The following is a 17,463-nucleotide window of genomic DNA, read 5'->3' as shown; positions in this document are numbered from 1 at the left end:
TAAAATTAACGAGAACTATATAAAAATAGGTTTTTCAACAAATTTTAAGCTTTAACAAAATATAATACATGCTTGTAAATTTTTGTAAAAAAAAGGGGAAAACAAATATGATTTGCATGACTATGACATAGGCATATAGGTGCCACAATTTGATTATGTATTAAAATATGGAAAAACCATACAAATATTTAAATGTAGGAAAAACAATGTGCATATAAATATATATGTTGTCAGAAAAAATCATATTTACAGTTTTAAATTCTCATGCATGCAAATTTATTTTATGTATGATTTTTTCATAAAGAATAACTAAATTCGTAATTTTTAATTTATATTAATAATTCGAAATCATGTGATGAGTATAATTTGGTAATGTTGTGGCTTTATGTAATGGTCGCTATTTACTATATATAAATTAATATATATACGTTTATTTATTTTTTTGTATTAAATTTTTTTTTTTTCGCTCTTTAGTGATATTAGTAACTTTTGATTAAAGACAAATATGTCATTTTATCATGAACACTATTGAAATACCTGTATATGTTTTAATAATAAAAATACAAAGAATTTATTTAAAAAAAAATGATAAAAAGGAATATGCATAATTTAAATATAACTATTTTATATCAAAAATATAAGGTGTCCATTAAATATATGCATGCACATAATGAAAAAAGAAACAAAAAATAAAAAAAAATACAAGAAAAAATGCACATATAGCAGTGATAAAAACCAAAGCACTTTAGAGAATGGTACTACATCTACTAGCAAAAGAAGTCGTGATATAATACCGATTCTTAAAAAAATTAATGATAATTGTGATAATTTATTTAAAGGAGAGAACTTGAAAAATATAAAATCGAGTACCCAATCAGGAAATAGGAAATATCATAAAAGTGCAAAACATACAGAAAGTTCTAAAGATTCAAAAAATCATGAAACTGAGAAAAGCTCCAGTTTTTCGATTGGGTCAGAAAATTCTTCTGATTTTATTTCATCGAGTTCATATATTTCAAATGAAAGTAGTAGCACATATAGTGAAATAGAGTATCTTTCGATAAACAGTAATACAAATTCTAATGAATGTTACTCAAATGAAAAAATTAGTTATTCTACGTATTCTGATGATGAGGATTTAAAGATAAGAAGTTATGACAATGATAATAATAGCGAAAGTAATAGTACAAACAACAATCGTTGTTCTTCAAATTTGCAAATAAAAAAAGGGGAATCAAATAATACAAATCTTCATTATAGCGGAAATGAAGAAAAACAAAAAATAAATACTAATGATATATATTCCAAATGTCTAAGTATATTTTCTCTGAATACATATCTTTATAATGATATTTATAGATATAATCCTCATCTATTTGGGATTTATGAAACTTGTAGAAATAATAAAAATAGATGCCAAAAGATAGGAATTTTATGCTGTCAGTTTGATTTAATATTTTTAAGATCAGTTTATGGGAAATATCAAAAAATATTATATGATATATTAAAAGATACACATACTATATTATTAGACAATATACCATCATCTACTAGTTTTATAAATGAAGTAATATGTAGCATATATAATTATTTAAATGATAATGGTGGTTTATATATTTGTTGGAATAAAAAACTTTTTCATTTATCTTATTATGATTATATGTTTTTATCTTCAGATATATTTTTGAAAAGAAAAGTTATAAAAATATTGAAATTAATTTATAAAAAAAAATACAATTTATATTTTTTTCATTGTGAATTTGATCTATATAATTCTCAAAATAAAATGAGTAACTTAGACGATTTAATTATATGTATTAAAAAAACTCTTTGGAAAATATATATATTTCAATTATTTTATAAAAATAAAAAGTACTTAAAGAAAAAGAATGAAGTATGCTCTGGTAATAACCATAGTGATTCGATACAAATAAATCAGAATGAAGTAATAGCAAAAATAAATGAACATAAAAATAATTATATAAATAAACAATTAAATTATACAATTGACCCGAATTCTGATACATATAAAGGGTACAGTTATAAAGAAAAAGAAAACAGAGAAGCACTTGAATTTTCTGAAAATAAAAAAAATTGTAAGCAAAATATAAAATCGTCTTTTTCTACCATGACTTTTAAAAATAGTTGTATGTTTGTTATTGGAAGCTTCAATATAGACATAAATGAAAATGAAGACTTATATAAAAATTTGATTAATTTGAATAACCATGGAAATATGAAAGATTTATTTTTTTATAAAAATATTAATTATAAAATTCAAAAAACATATGATATTGTCGATCGAAAAAATACATTAGTCAACGGCTTAAATTATTGTTTTGGTTTAACTGATAATATTTTTTTAGTAGATTCCTTTTTTATATCCCCAGAAGACATAATAGATTTAATTTATTTATATAATCCGATAGATATATTAATAGATAAATTTAACATTCTAAAAAAATCACTAAATAAATACAATTTAAATAACTTTAACCAACTAATTGACACTAATGGAATTATGATCAAACTACAACATGTTTATAATTATGGTATAGATATACTAACCCAAAAAAAAAATAAAGAATTAAGTGATCATTGGATATTATCGGCTAAGTTTCAATTAAAAAACTTATATGTTCCTATTAATTTACATATAGAAAAACAATTAAATAATTTTGTTCGAAATGTAGATAAATATTTCATTTTGAATAAAAATTTCTATGATGAATTATGCGAAGTACGTTCCATTTTAGAAAAGGAAAATGTGAAAACTGAACAAAATGATAAAAATAAATGTATTAATGACCATACAATAATTAAGAGATATAATTACGCAAATAGGTGTATCATAACACGTGAAAATATTAAATGTGTAAATAAAATAGATAAGAAATTTGATCACATTTTATCTCAATGCTTTGAATCACAATAATGTTCATTGTTTTTTTTTTGTAAAAATTATAACTTTAAGAACATAAATATATAGTACAAATTATATAACCCTCTTTTTATGGTAATAGAATAAGCAAGTAAATATTAAAATAATGGGTTGAATAATTAAATGTGTATTGCATGTGTATATATATCGAAGAAAAAAAATGAAAAAATATTCCTCAGATAAATTTGTCAAATTGGAAGAAAACAAAAAAATGTATATAAAATAAACAGATATGTATAATTTGTTAGGATATGCATTATAATATGCGATTATTATGCATGTCTGCATCAAATGGTTAACAAAAAAATAATAAAATATATCAATAATAAAATCAACGAGGCGTAAAAAAATCAAATAAAAGTGATTCCTAAACCCGTTTCTTATTTAATTTTCATTTCAGAGTATAATGGCTAGTGAAAAGTATCAAATATGCAAAAATGCATGTATGCATATATGAGTGTGAATACATTATTTATAAATAATTTTACACTAATATGATTTTTTTATGTATCTAAATAATATCCAATCAAATTTAGTGAAACCTCACAATTTTAAAAAATATTATAATTTGTGAAAAAACATAATTTCAGTTATATGTTTTGAGTTTTTTACAAATTAGTAGGCAAATTTCTCTATGTCTCTATATCGTCATTGTTATAACTTTTTCCAGCCTTGGATAAGTTTTCAATAGACGATTGGTATTCATAAGCATTACTATTTTCTATAGAATCTAAAGGTTTCATTTTTTTCTTTTCATGAATATAGCTGTTATAAATATCCGTAATAAATTGTTTATTTTTATAATCATTTTTCATAATTTTTTTAGCTTCACAAATTATATCATATGGATCAAAAGGTGGTATATTTTGCAGTAGCTTTAAGTTAACAGTAAAATTTCCACATAATAGAGAACTTTTTAATTTCATACAAATAACTAAACATATATATAAAATAAAATTTTCATTATTATTTATAATAAATTGATCATACAATACAATAGTATCTGCTATATCAAATTCTTGAGTAAGTAATAATAGTATCCATTTGAAAGCATAATATTGTGTTTCTATTTTAAGAGTATATAATTTTTCCCATAGTTCATATTCTTTAAATTTTAATAAAAGAGAAAATTTTTTGAGTTTCCCATTTATCCCATTATCTGTATTATCTAATCCTTCACAAAAAACATCTTTTTGTCTTTGCATTAATTCAATAAAACAAAAAAATGTATCAGCTTCTCCTTGTAATAAACAATTACATAAAGGATCATTAAATATTGTATAATATAAAGGTGCTAATATTTCATTCATACCTTGAACATATTTAACATAAGGATGAAGTTTAGCATATATATATAATATTCTGCATAACAGATCGTAATGCTTTTTAGGATTAACAATATCACAAACATTGGAAAATCCGTTTGAATTTTGTTCTTTTACTTGATTCATATTACTTTTCGTCTCATTTTTAGTGCTAAAATCGTTTATATTGCTCAAATTTTTATTTTCTTTGTTTTCTAAACAATAACTGATATTTTGGAGATTTTCTTTACATATGTCAGTACATATTTGATCCTTTGACTCCAATACTATATTATCATTATCATCACCAACACGTGTATTTACTCCATCATTGGATATGTTTACTAATAATGGTATTTCTTCATTTTCTTCCTCATAGTCTTCAATATTAATTAAGCTATTGAGAATATTGATATTATTATTAATTGTATGTTGTGGGTTTAAATTGAAAAAAGATAATTCGGGTCTAGTTCTAAATGTGTCTTTGTTAATTTGACTAAACAATTCAGAATTTAAAAGATCATCATTAGATTCGTTATTATCGTTACAAATTGTGTCTACAGTTTCTATGTTTTCATTAGTATTAAAATTTTTATTTTTTTGCGGGTCGGTAACAAAATATTTTACATAATATTCATACAATTTTTTTTTTTCAATAAGTTCTTGATTCCATGTTTTTGTATTTAGACTAAGATGATTTAATGCTAACTTCCAACATATAGAACGAATAGAAGGATTGATATCTAAAATATTTTTTTCAAATAAATATATCAAATCATTTTCATCTATTATACTTTTTTCGAATATATTGATACACGTTTTAATTAAATTATCGTATTTAGTTATTTTTTCATTTTTTTTTTTTAAAATAAACAAATAGCTCAGAAACTCTAACTTATATTCCATTTTGACGCAAATGTCTTATTTGCTTATATAGAGGGGGAATGTATTTCGTATTAATATTTAACACACTGAATTTGCATTCTATCTACACCTGTATATTAGCACATATATGTGAGTTTCTCGTTTATATTCAAACTAGTCCTATTGCATTTCCCTTATTATTTTAATTTATAGGTATCGCAAAAAAAAATATTCTTGAAAATTGGTATATTGATTACTCGATTTAATTGTTAACATAGAAATATGTAGGGAGATGGATTAAAGGATTTTTTAAGGCTGTTGACATACTCTTTTAAAAATATATATAAATGTAAAACATGTGAATATATATTGTATATATATTACTTATATACATTCCCCTAATATATGTAAATATAAACAAATTTATGCGTATTTTATACGAGTTTTCCAAAAATTTTAATGGTAGTTAAAAAGTTATTCAATATTACTAATATTTAATTTTTGAATAAATTGAATTTATATTTATTTTGAATGATTCTTAAAATAATTGGATTGCTTCAAGATTTAATTATACACAACGCAATGATTTTCTATAGCGTAAACGGGAAAAAAATGTATTTTATCAGGTATCAAAAAATCACATTTTAAAATACACCCAGTTAGTTGCGTAAATAAAAATATGTATATATTTTAAAGTACAAAAGTTCGATAAAAATAGAGCAATATAAAATAAATACATACATAAATTTATTTAAACTAAGTATATATGTAAAAAAGCTTTTAAGAGGAAAAATTTAAAAATAAACAGAAATTCCACTAAAAAATATAACTATCCATGGATGTAAATATTAAATGATTTATACATAATTTTTCATGATAAATGCATATATTCATAGAAATACAAAAATGTAATACTAGGTAATTGTTTAAGTTTTTAAATAAAGCTGTAATTTATATATATATACACATATATGTATAAAATAGGCAAATATTTTTCATTATGATTTTCCCATGATATAATTTCGTGTTGTTTATATATTTACTACTTGTATTCATTCCAGTTTTGTGAGACAACGAATCGTAGGCATGTTTTTTGAATTATTCGAAGATGATTAATTTTCACGCAATTAATAAATCATTCCCCTACGCATTTGTTTTTTTAACTCTATATTGATGAAATAAATAAATATGTGTGTATGTATGTGATAAATCTTGGATAGAGAAAAAATGACTAAATATTTAAACATTTTTTTTTTTGCATTATTATATGTATACTTTTTCAAGAGAACAAATACATATAACAAACAAAATTTTAATAGTCATTTGAATTTTATTAATTCACGAAAATTTAAAATAATTAGTAATCATAGAAATATATATAATAGTCCATTAAAGGTTTCCTAAAATCTTCTAAAATTTATGTTCAATTTTTTTTTATTGTTATATTTATTATTTCTTAACAAATATATTAGACATGTGTATATAAATGTATACTTAAAAGATTGATGGAATTATTTATTTCATGTTGTTTCATGATTTTTTTTCTTACACATTTAAATTTCAGTCCAAGAATAAAAAAAATGTTACATATGCAAGTGGAAATACAAATCTCGAAAACATTAAAAAACTCAGGTTAATACATTTTTACTTTATTTATTGAAAATTTTATGGGGATTTTATTATACACTTGTTATTTAATACGCTGATTTTATTATACACTTATTATTTAATACGCTGATTTTACCAATTTGCCCATACATATATTTATATATGAAAAATTTTAATAGAAATGTAATAAAGGACATCAAAAAAGAGAACAAAAGAGAGTATGCTGACGAAGAAAAATTAAAGAGAGAGAAAGAAGCATATGCATGGAAGGTTATCCTATATAATGATGATATTCACAAGTATGATTATGAGATATGCAAAAAGGAAAAATATTAATAAATTAATATAAAGTATCTATACATATGTACAAGTATGTATTAATACATTTTTTCTTCATTGTATTTCCATTCCTTGTAGTTTCACATATGTAACCGATGTAATTGTAAAGGTAATTGGATATATAAGTAAAGCCAAGGCCCATACAATCACTGTTGAAGCTCATAGCACAGGTCAAGCTCTCATTCTATCCACATGGAAATCGAAAGCAGAAATGTACTGTGAAGGTATGTTTTATTCATATTTATGTATATTCTTCTAAAAATACAATATTGTCGCCATAATCAGACACATATATATATATATAGTCGTAAATGGAGATCTAAACATAATTAACCTTTCAATTTTTAATTTTACAGAACTTCAGAAAAATGGATTAACTGTTTCGATTATTCATGAAAGTCAATTAAAAGGGGGGAAAGATAACATAGAACCATAGGCTTTTGCACTATTGTATTATTTTTTTCTTTTTTTTCTTTAAATATGTTATAATTTTATTATTTTATATTTTTTTGTGTCCATATAAATAAAACACAAAAATACTTATTAAGTATATTATTTTTAATTTGTATTAATTTGACTATAAGTTTATTAAAAAGGTTAAAAATGATATTATAATTTTGTTCACCTACAATCGCTTGTATTATTTTTTGTTCTCATGAAATATAAAGAGAGCCAAATAATTAGGAATAAAAAAAACAAAAACTATAAATTCGAATGTTAATAGGGGGGAACCTTGAATATGCTGATACGAATATATATATCACCCAACAATGTATATTTGCTTAAATATAAAAAATTAGAAACTATTGAATAATCGAAGTTATAATGTAAAAGAAATGAAATATTTATTTAGTATATGCTGAAAGCAAAAATACTTGACATAATAAGAATAAAATGATATAATAAAAAATGAAAAATATATATAGAGAGAGAAAAAAAATAATTATATAACAAAACAAAATATACAAATGCGTAATATTCTCAAATATTAGACAGAATTTCATAACAATAAAGAATGATATTGCAAATATGCATATACCCGTATTGATATATACACATATATGCTAGTTACGTAGAAAGTATATCATCAATATATATGTACATATCATATCATATGAAAAACTTTAGAAATTTGAAAAAAAAAAAAAAATATATGTGTATGTATTTATAAGATTATAATAAGGAATAGTTTTCTCCCTTTTCATCAAGCTGGAAATTTTAATTTTTTGGGAATTTCATAAACTGGACTAGCATATGACCTACATATTCGTGGGAATAAGCAACCGGACAAAATAATTCTTTTTTTACATCATAAGATTCAATGCTAGTAGTAAATGGATTATTGTCTTGAACAAACATCGATCTTTTCCAATATTCACTAGAAGTAACCCAAGTAACATAAAATATAGAATTTTTCAAAATAAACAATGCAATATCTTCATAACTTGTATCTTGTTTTTTACTTTTTTTAATATTTATATCATGTTCTAGTGATAAAATAGATTGCAAATAATATGGCCTTGCTAATCTTGTTAAATTTTCAGATACTTTTATAAAATGCTCATTAAGTAAATTTTTATGATTTTGGGGTTTATAAAAATAATTATATAAATAAATTAAATATCTACATGAATGACTATCATAACAAGGAATATTTTTCCTTACTTTTTTATGACAATCACCGATTCTTGAATTATATGTACATTCTTTTGGGAACATTTTATTTAATTCTATAAATGTACGATCATGCATAAATGCACATTGATACATTTTTTCTTTTTCTTCTTGTGAATATTCCCTATCTAAAATTATTGTATCATATTTGTTATCTTTATATTTTTTTAATGGATGTTTATTCATTAATATATAATATTCTCCACAACCATTAAATGCCCAATCATGACAATCAAATTTTAAATTATGAATAATGTTTTTTACTTTTTTTGACATTAATAAATGAAAAGATAAATCGGTTCCTGGAAAACTTATTAAATTATATTTATTTTTATATGTACCAGACACAATCGTATTATTTTCAATATTCATACCCGATGCAATATATTCTAGTTTTGGTATTAATCTTGTTTGGTTATAAATTTCAAAACCACTTTGTTCATAATATGTTATTCCATGTTCTAAAATCGATGTATATCTTAAATAAATATTTGTATTTATGTCAAAAGCCGAATCAGCTAACCATATTGTTTTAAAACCATGTAACATACAATATCCTACTGCTGCTTTAATTAAATCCATTGCAGAAACTGGTATTAATGTTTTTTGTCCTTCATCTGCCAAATAGCTAATAGCACATCTATGAGGTTTATGAGTTTCAAATTCAATACCAATCAATCTAGTATCCTTTTTCAAAGAATAGAGATTTGTGTCTAATTCGCCAGACCCACTAATATTACCATTGGCCTTGTTTTTATCTGCATATTCATGATTATATATCAATTGTGGAACAAATTTTGCTTCACATAAAACATCAGATAACCATCTTCCACTTACTCCACGAATTGGCCATTTGCCTGTTTTGGTACAAACAAATTCGATGTTAACTTTTGAAAATACATCTGGATCACTTTTAGAAAGTTCAATTAGACTGTTATATTTCTCCTCATCGACTTTATTAAATTTATCCGATTTTTTTTTTATTTCATAATAATATTTATAAAGATTTTTAATTTTTGAAGGAACATCTTTAACAGTGAAGAAAACTTCTTTCCCTGACAGTTTGCTATTAAAAAAATGTCGTCTTATTTTAGAATCGAATTCATTAGCACTTGGATCTTCTTTATGAACTTCTTGTAATTCGTTTAATGTGTATTCTTTTCTTAGTGGATATACATATCCATTATCTGTTTCAATTTTATATTTTTCTTCATCATATACTTCGCCAGGATCAGAATTAGATTCATCTTCTTCATCGTCTTCGTCTTCATCATTATGATTATATAAATGATCAAATATCTTGTTATTTTGGAATAAATCCATAAAACTATTTCCATTTTTTCCTCCTAATAGGTCATCAAATATGTTGAAATTGCTCAAATTATTTCCACTATCTTCACCATTTTCTCCGCTACCATTTTCTTCATCATCAATTTCATCATCACTATTTTCATCACCACCATTTTCTTCACCACCATTTTCATCGCCACCATTTTCATCACCACCATTTTCATCACCACCATTTCCATCGCCACTATTTTCATCACCACCATTTTCTTCATCATTATTGTTTAGCCCATCCTCATTTCCATTACTTTCATAAGAAAGCAATCTTTTATTATTTTTATTAAAAATATCAGAAATATATTTATTAGTACGAGAATATTTCTTTCCATTCTCTTCTATGAAAGATGACATTATACAAATATTGTCCTCTTCTACTTCATTTTTAAGTATAAAAAATACATAACTTCCCAAGTCAAGTGATTGAAAAGTATAATTATAAAATTCATATTCAATAGCCTCATCTGATGGAGTAAAAATAGAAAGTTCATCATCTAATTTGAGTTCATTTTTCCATTTTGCACTATATAAATAATCATAATCATAATTGTTATAGAATGCATTTGCAAGTTGTTTATATTCTTCTGAGGACTGATCTTCTTTTTGATCACTTATTGTAGTAGCACCAGTTATTCTATTGATTATATTTGTATTTTTAGTTTTTTTATAATTAACTAAATAACTATTGGAAAAATATTCTACTAGAACATCCCATAATTCTTCATCATTTATTATATTACCTATGTTTGGTCCAGAGCAATTAAATATACATGCTACATTATAATATAGAAAATTGATCATAAAATTTTTAAAATAAAGATCATATATACTTTCTAATGAAATAATTTTTTTGGCACATTGATGAACAGATGGAATATCTTTACATAACCCATTAATTATATATATAAATATTTTGGGATTATTTTTCATAGAATCTCTTTTATTTTCTGGTATATATTTTAAAAAATATTTTATACTTTCTTCATAATATTTTGATGTATATTTACTATAACAATGTATTATTCTTTCTATATATTGAGCTTCTCCAACAATTTTATACAACTCGTTAAATTTCTTCATATATATATCATTATCTTTATCTAATCCTAACCATGTAACATAAGAATTATGTTGATTTAAAACTAACGATGAAGGTGATATATAAGAACCTAATACATGATCAATGTCTGATATTTTAAGATTATATAAATAATACTCATATCGTGTATAAAATATTATACTGTTTTGAATTGCAAAATTTAATGAGCTTAAACTATATGATATATCTTTAAATAAAGGATACAACAATGGGTGTATATTATCTGTTATTATGAATTGGGTGTGGAACCCTAATTTTGTACATAATCCAATTAAGGATTTCAATAAATAAAAATCATGTTTATCCATAATAATATGTATACTTGAATGTATTCTACATGTTGCATCATCAACTATTCTTTTAACTATTGGAAAATTTTCTAGATCTTTAAAATTTAATACATCTTCAATATGATTTGATTGCTTAAGTAATTCATGAGGCATTGATAAATCAAATGCAATATGATATGAATCTAAATAATTACCTAAAACTTTATGTTTAATACATTTTATAATTTCTTTATTATTGTTATATAAGAAATGGGCACATACAAATTCGATATTGGTAGTTTTATTTTCTAGTGATATATCATTTATAGTAACATGGGGACTAGAATATTGTTTACTGCATACATTAACAAATACTTCTTTATCCAAAATCGAGGTTTCTTCTGTACATAGAGATTTCAATTTTAGTGCCCAAAAAGATTTAATCGGATTTAAACTTTCTAAATTTGTGCAATAATTTTCATTGTTTTCGTACCCATTGATGGGTTCCCCATTATATTTGTCGTAAACATCATTTAATAATTTCACATTAAATTTGAAATCACAGTCATTTTTAAAAGTATATATTTCTGATGTATTACAAATAAAAGTAAAAAGTGTTAATAATATTATTGATTTCGAGGAAATCATATTGAAATATGGTCATATATGCTTGCTGTTTTTTTTCTTTAATAAAGGTAGAATTATATATATCATATTATGAGTATATAATATAAATTTTGTTATTCTTATCAATATTCAATGATAATAATTACTTTATTTTTGGATACTCATATTATAGAATTATAAGAAAAATTATATATATGTGTAATTTATACATAAATCTTATAAAATACAAAAAATCATCAAAGTTTTTTTCTTCATTTTCATAATTCCTTAAACAAATTTATAAAAAAGGTCAATCAGAAAAAGCAATCTTTTATTTTTTTATTAGCATTCCATATCATACTATATTATTACATTATAAATAAAAATATATATATAATTATATAAGTTAATAAAATCATAGCATGCCTTTGAAAAAAAAAAGTAAGAAAATCCTTTAAAAATTATCACTTATATTACAAAATGAGAGGTAATATATTTTTGTGGATGGTATTAAAATATGGAATTATAATTTTTACTTTCAATAAAAAATTTTTTTTAAGGTCATTTTTAATTATATATATATATATATATATAATATATATTAAATTATTTTATATTTACCGCCCCTAGCAAGTAGGCACAAATGTTAAAAAAAAATAATAAATAAATAAATAAACACCAATACACATTAAATCCATTATTAATAGATTATTATTAATTTTTTTAATTATGAGGGTAATCTTATAACTCATTGAAAATTCACTCGATAATCTATAGGTTTTATTTTTAGCCAAAATTATGTTTTTATAATAACCTATATAAACTAATAACACTTAATAAATGTGATTATATATTGTTGGTGTAGTAATCTATGAAATGTATAGATATGCTGAAATAAAATTGTATTAAATATAATAAGTTAATATATGGGAAACTATTGAATAAAATATAAATTAATAATTTATAGTAAAAGAAACAGATAGAAATATTTATTTCCTTTTCCCCATAATTTTTTAATAGATAAAGTATATTTACAAAATGAAAACCCATGTCACTATTTATATCTTAAATAATTGTAACATTTTTTTGTAAAATATTCATAGTTAAATATTGAAACAGAATTCATACAATATAAAAAAAACGTTTAGGTATATAGAAAAAAGGTCAACTAACTTTAATCATTAACATTGATAGATATTTATAACCATTTATTATTGTTTTATTGAATTATTCTTACTTATTATGACTTAATAGGAGGGTATTTGTTTATGATAATGAACTTTTACATGTTTTTTTTTGTGTGTAAATTAATAAGTTGATTTTTTCCATTCATCAAAATGCTCATAGAAAGTAAATATAACACATTTTTTGCATATTAAGACTTGAAAAATATTATAGCCAAGTTTTAATAGTAAATTTCCAATTAAGGTATAAAATATTTTTAAAAGAATAGAAATATTTTATATATAGTTTTCATTTTTAAATAAAAAAAGTTATATAAACCTTCGAATAAGGAATATTTTGCTAAAATTAACTCATAAAAATAATGATGATATAATAATATGAAGATGTTGATTTCTAAAAATTAAGGAATATATTTTTAAATATGTTTATCAAAAAATTAATGAGATCAGGATTTTGAATTTTTTTATTTTTAATTCAAAATCTAAAAAATGAACTTATTAGCAATTTACTAAAATATTATTATTATATGGGAAATGTGCGCATATATATATTAATGTGTAAAATTAATTTAGATACTCTACAAGCACGATTATGCTTTTTTCAATAAAATATATATAAGAATAAGATCTACATTTAAACTTTATATTTTTGTTATATTTAACACATAAGAATATTATTGGGCATATGTCACAATATAAAAATGTATAAATTAAATAAATTTTAATGTCATGCATTCCCAAATTTCCTGTATTACAAAAAATTAATTTCCACATTAGAGACGATAAAATAAAAGAATAAGCATGGTATATTTATTTAACATTACATACTAAAAAATATTATATATATAATAAATGAATTGCTTTAAATTGTGGCACGATAAGGTATTTATATATTAAAATTTGTTTCCCCAAGAAAAAATTACACAATAATTTTTATATGAAAATATTTTTAATTATTTATAATTTTTATTTCTCCACATATATATTATTTTTTGTGGCTTCATTTGTATATTTTTTATTTTATTTATTTTTATTTAAGATGGAATATTTCCATCATTTCATCGGTTGAGCTCAATTTACCAAAATAGTAACATAAATAAATAGCCAAACAAAAAGGGGGGAAATAAATACTAAAGGAATAAATGATAAAATAATTATTCCATTTAAGAATGGTTATTATAAAAGAATGGGTATATATATATTTTTTATATAAAGGCTAATGTGAAAAGGAAACAAGAAAACTTTTATATTTGTGGGCATACTACACAATCTAATATTAAGGAGATAAATGATTTTTCCATATTGTGAAATTGGATATACCTATATATGTATACACATGTATGTTTATTTACATATATATATAGAAATATTTTAATCCAAAACATATGAGAAGATACATTTCGCGATACAAGACAGACATATAATGCATATACATATAAATAAGAAACACAAATAACACAAGAATCCTGAAGATATCTTTTAAAAAAAATAAATTTTGTGAAAATAAGTATAATTGTGTTAAATAAATATGGTGAGTGAAAAAGGGGAAGAAATACTAAATGGAATACAATCTATTGATAATAAAACTCGTTTAAAATATATGAAAGAGTTAAAAGAATTATGCAAAATAATCAAAGTGGAAAAAACGAAAGAAGAATTAATTGAATTTTTATATAATATGATAGAAGATGATTATGATGTTTTATTTGAATTATCAAAAAATTTAATATATTTAACAAACTTTTTAAGTGATATTAATAGTTCTTATTTTTTATGTGACTTAATATTAAATTTTGTAATAGCTTATGAAAAAGAGATAAATATAAATGGGTACAATGCTTTTAAAAATTATATTAATAAATGTGATACAAATACATTAACAAATATTATATACCCTAAAATAGTAAATTTATCCAAAGATGAAAGTGATAACTATCGTATTGGCGGAAGTAAAATTCTTCACATTATAATAGATAGGTGTGTATATGAAAATCAAGTTACATATATAAAAACATTTATCAATTTGTTTTTAGATTTATGCCAAGATCAAAGTATATTAGTAAAAAAATCCTGTTGTGATAAATTTTGCAAATTTTTAGAAATATTAAAAAGGTATAGAGATTGTTTATATAACTCTAAATGCATGCTTACTGGAGACAGAGTAATAGAAGATGACATATCGTTTAATAAAAATAATGCATATGGTGTTAAAAATTTGAAAAAAAATTCCAGCGTACAAAATGCTATAAAATTAAAAAATGGTATCAATGATGATGGATTCGAAAAACGAGAATCTGAAGATGGTAAAAAAAAAAGCAAAATTTGTATATTCACATCGGGAGACAAAAAAAATAATCATATAAATGGAACTACACCTGGTACACAAAATAATGTCGAAGATAGACCATTACAAAGCGAGATTAATGAGATAAAAATAAACAAATTTGATGAAAATATGTATATATTTATAGAAAAAACATGGGAAAGAGCTCAGGAAATATATTGTAGTTTTTTTTATTCAATGCATGGTATGGATGAAGTAAAAATTAGTGCTATATCTATATTAAGTGAAACGTTAAGTATTGATAATAATTTTATAAAAGATGTTGAAAGCATTTTAACTAATATATGCAATGATGAAAGCTGGAGAGTACGAGCAGTACTAGCAAATAATATACACGAAATATTAGCAGTCCAAAAAGATGATAAATTATCCATGCTTGTTTTGTTATTATTATTAAAAGACTTAGATAGTAATGTTCGTAGTATTGTGTTAAATAATTTAGATAAAATATTTTTATATACAAAAATAAACGTAAATATACTTGATGAAATATATGAAGATTTAAAAAGAGATATTGATAGTAATAATATCCATTTAAAAATATCATTATGTAGATTGCTATGCTCTTTACCAGATGTACTAGACAAGAATGGATCTATTGAATATATACTTCCATTACTTTTACTTTTTATTAGAATCGAAGAAAGTAATTTAAAATCCGATTTATTTATTTGCTTACATAAAATATCAAATATTATATCTTTTTTTGATATGAAACAAATTATTATACCTTTATATCAAGAAATTGCAAAAAGTAAAAATTGGAGATTGCGATTTTCATTATATCATTACTTAAAATTTTTTGATAATTTTTTCTTATATCAAAATAAAGAAAATATATCTTCAAATTATTTACATTTTTGGAATTATATATACACAGGTGCAAAGGATGTATCATATTCAATTAGAATGGAAGTACTTGAAACGTTAAACTTCTTAATTAAAAATAATACATTTGCATTTTTTGAAAGTGGTATAACATATCTTTTAAATAATTTAAAAGAGTCAAAAAATTATATGTTTAGAATTACTTGCCTACAATATATAGCTAATTTAATTATATATTTTCCTTTGCAATATATAGAAGAAAATATTCTCAAAATAATTGAATTTTTAAGTAACGATAAAATAAGCAATATTCGATATAATATTGTTAAGACAATATATTACATTAAAAAATATATTAATCATGTTTTAAAGGTAATAAAAAATGACTCATATGGGCAAATTATTAGCACCGTTAGAGAGCTCATCGATCGAAGGAACCGAGAAAATAAACATAATTCTGATGCAGATGGTAAAAGAGAAAATAATGAGCTTATTGGTGGTATTAACAATCCAAATAATAATGAATATTTTCAAAAATTAGAAAGAAAGCACAATTTGTTCCCAAATAAAGAAAATGATGTAGACAATTCATATTTTATTAATTCAACCTCAGTTTCATCATACTACTATTATGATAATATGAAAAATACTGATGCAAATAAAATAAGATGCGAAAATATCTTAAAATATATATCCGATAAGCTCATTTTATTTATATCAGATACTGATCAAGATGTATCCAAAGCTTCTAATTCGCTCATAAAAGATGAATTCTTTTTTTACATAAGTTCTGTAAATACATTTAATTGTATATGTAGGCCAATCAAATAAGTTTAGCCTTCTTCCTTTTTTTTTTGTTCTTGTTTTATACTTATAAATTTTACAATATTCAAGTGCAATTGCATCCATTTTTTGCCTGTGCAATTTTTTTTATATATTTTTTAAATACTAGTTAGTAAAAATTCGGAAAAGCATTCTATGATAAGTGAATATCACAACAAAAAAAAATGAAAAAAAAAACAAACTTCAAAAACATAATCATTGAGTATTCATTCATGT

At 22.3% G+C, this 17,463-nt stretch overlaps 5 protein-coding genes across 5 annotated transcripts; 3 read left to right on the top strand and 2 right to left on the bottom strand.

The window, feature by feature from the left end:
* Positions 1-670: 670 nt before the first annotated feature.
* On the top strand, positions 671-2,935 carry PY17X_1420300 (conserved protein, unknown function; the record flags this gene model as incomplete). Its single annotated transcript, XM_722846.2, has 1 exon — positions 671-2,935. One exon carries the CDS (start codon positions 671-673, stop codon positions 2,933-2,935), a length of 2,265 nt encoding a protein of 754 aa, XP_727939.2.
* A 638-nt stretch (positions 2,936-3,573) lies between these two features.
* On the bottom strand, positions 3,574-5,151 carry PY17X_1420200 (uncharacterized protein; the record flags this gene model as incomplete). Its single annotated transcript, XM_718994.2, has 1 exon — positions 3,574-5,151. One exon carries the CDS (start codon positions 5,149-5,151, stop codon positions 3,574-3,576), a length of 1,578 nt encoding a protein of 525 aa, XP_724087.2.
* A 1,185-nt stretch (positions 5,152-6,336) lies between these two features.
* Positions 6,337-7,492, top strand: PY17X_1420100 (ATP-dependent Clp protease adapter protein ClpS, putative; the record flags this gene model as incomplete). Its single annotated transcript, XM_022957494.1, has 5 exons — positions 6,337-6,504; positions 6,674-6,741; positions 6,897-7,016; positions 7,135-7,280; positions 7,413-7,492. The coding sequence occupies 5 exons, from the start codon at positions 6,337-6,339 to the stop codon at positions 7,490-7,492; spliced, it is 582 nt and encodes a 193-aa protein (XP_022812876.1).
* A 782-nt stretch (positions 7,493-8,274) lies between these two features.
* Positions 8,275-12,090, bottom strand: PY17X_1420000 (golgi protein 1, putative; the record flags this gene model as incomplete). Its single annotated transcript, XM_718996.2, has 1 exon — positions 8,275-12,090. One exon carries the CDS (start codon positions 12,088-12,090, stop codon positions 8,275-8,277), a length of 3,816 nt encoding a protein of 1,271 aa, XP_724089.2.
* A 2,670-nt stretch (positions 12,091-14,760) lies between these two features.
* On the top strand, positions 14,761-17,235 carry PY17X_1419900 (protein phosphatase PP2A regulatory subunit A, putative; the record flags this gene model as incomplete). Its single annotated transcript, XM_022957492.1, has 1 exon — positions 14,761-17,235. The coding sequence occupies one exon, from the start codon at positions 14,761-14,763 to the stop codon at positions 17,233-17,235; it is 2,475 nt and encodes an 824-aa protein (XP_022812875.1).
* Between the last annotated feature and the right edge of the window lie 228 nt (positions 17,236-17,463).

This window comes from Plasmodium yoelii (genome assembly GCF_900002385.2).
Source record: "Plasmodium yoelii strain 17X genome assembly, chromosome: 14".
Taxonomy (NCBI): Eukaryota; Apicomplexa; class Aconoidasida; order Haemosporida; family Plasmodiidae; genus Plasmodium; species Plasmodium yoelii.
The sequence above is the reverse complement of the archived record's forward strand: the minus strand, read 5'-3'. Positions and strand labels throughout refer to the sequence as shown.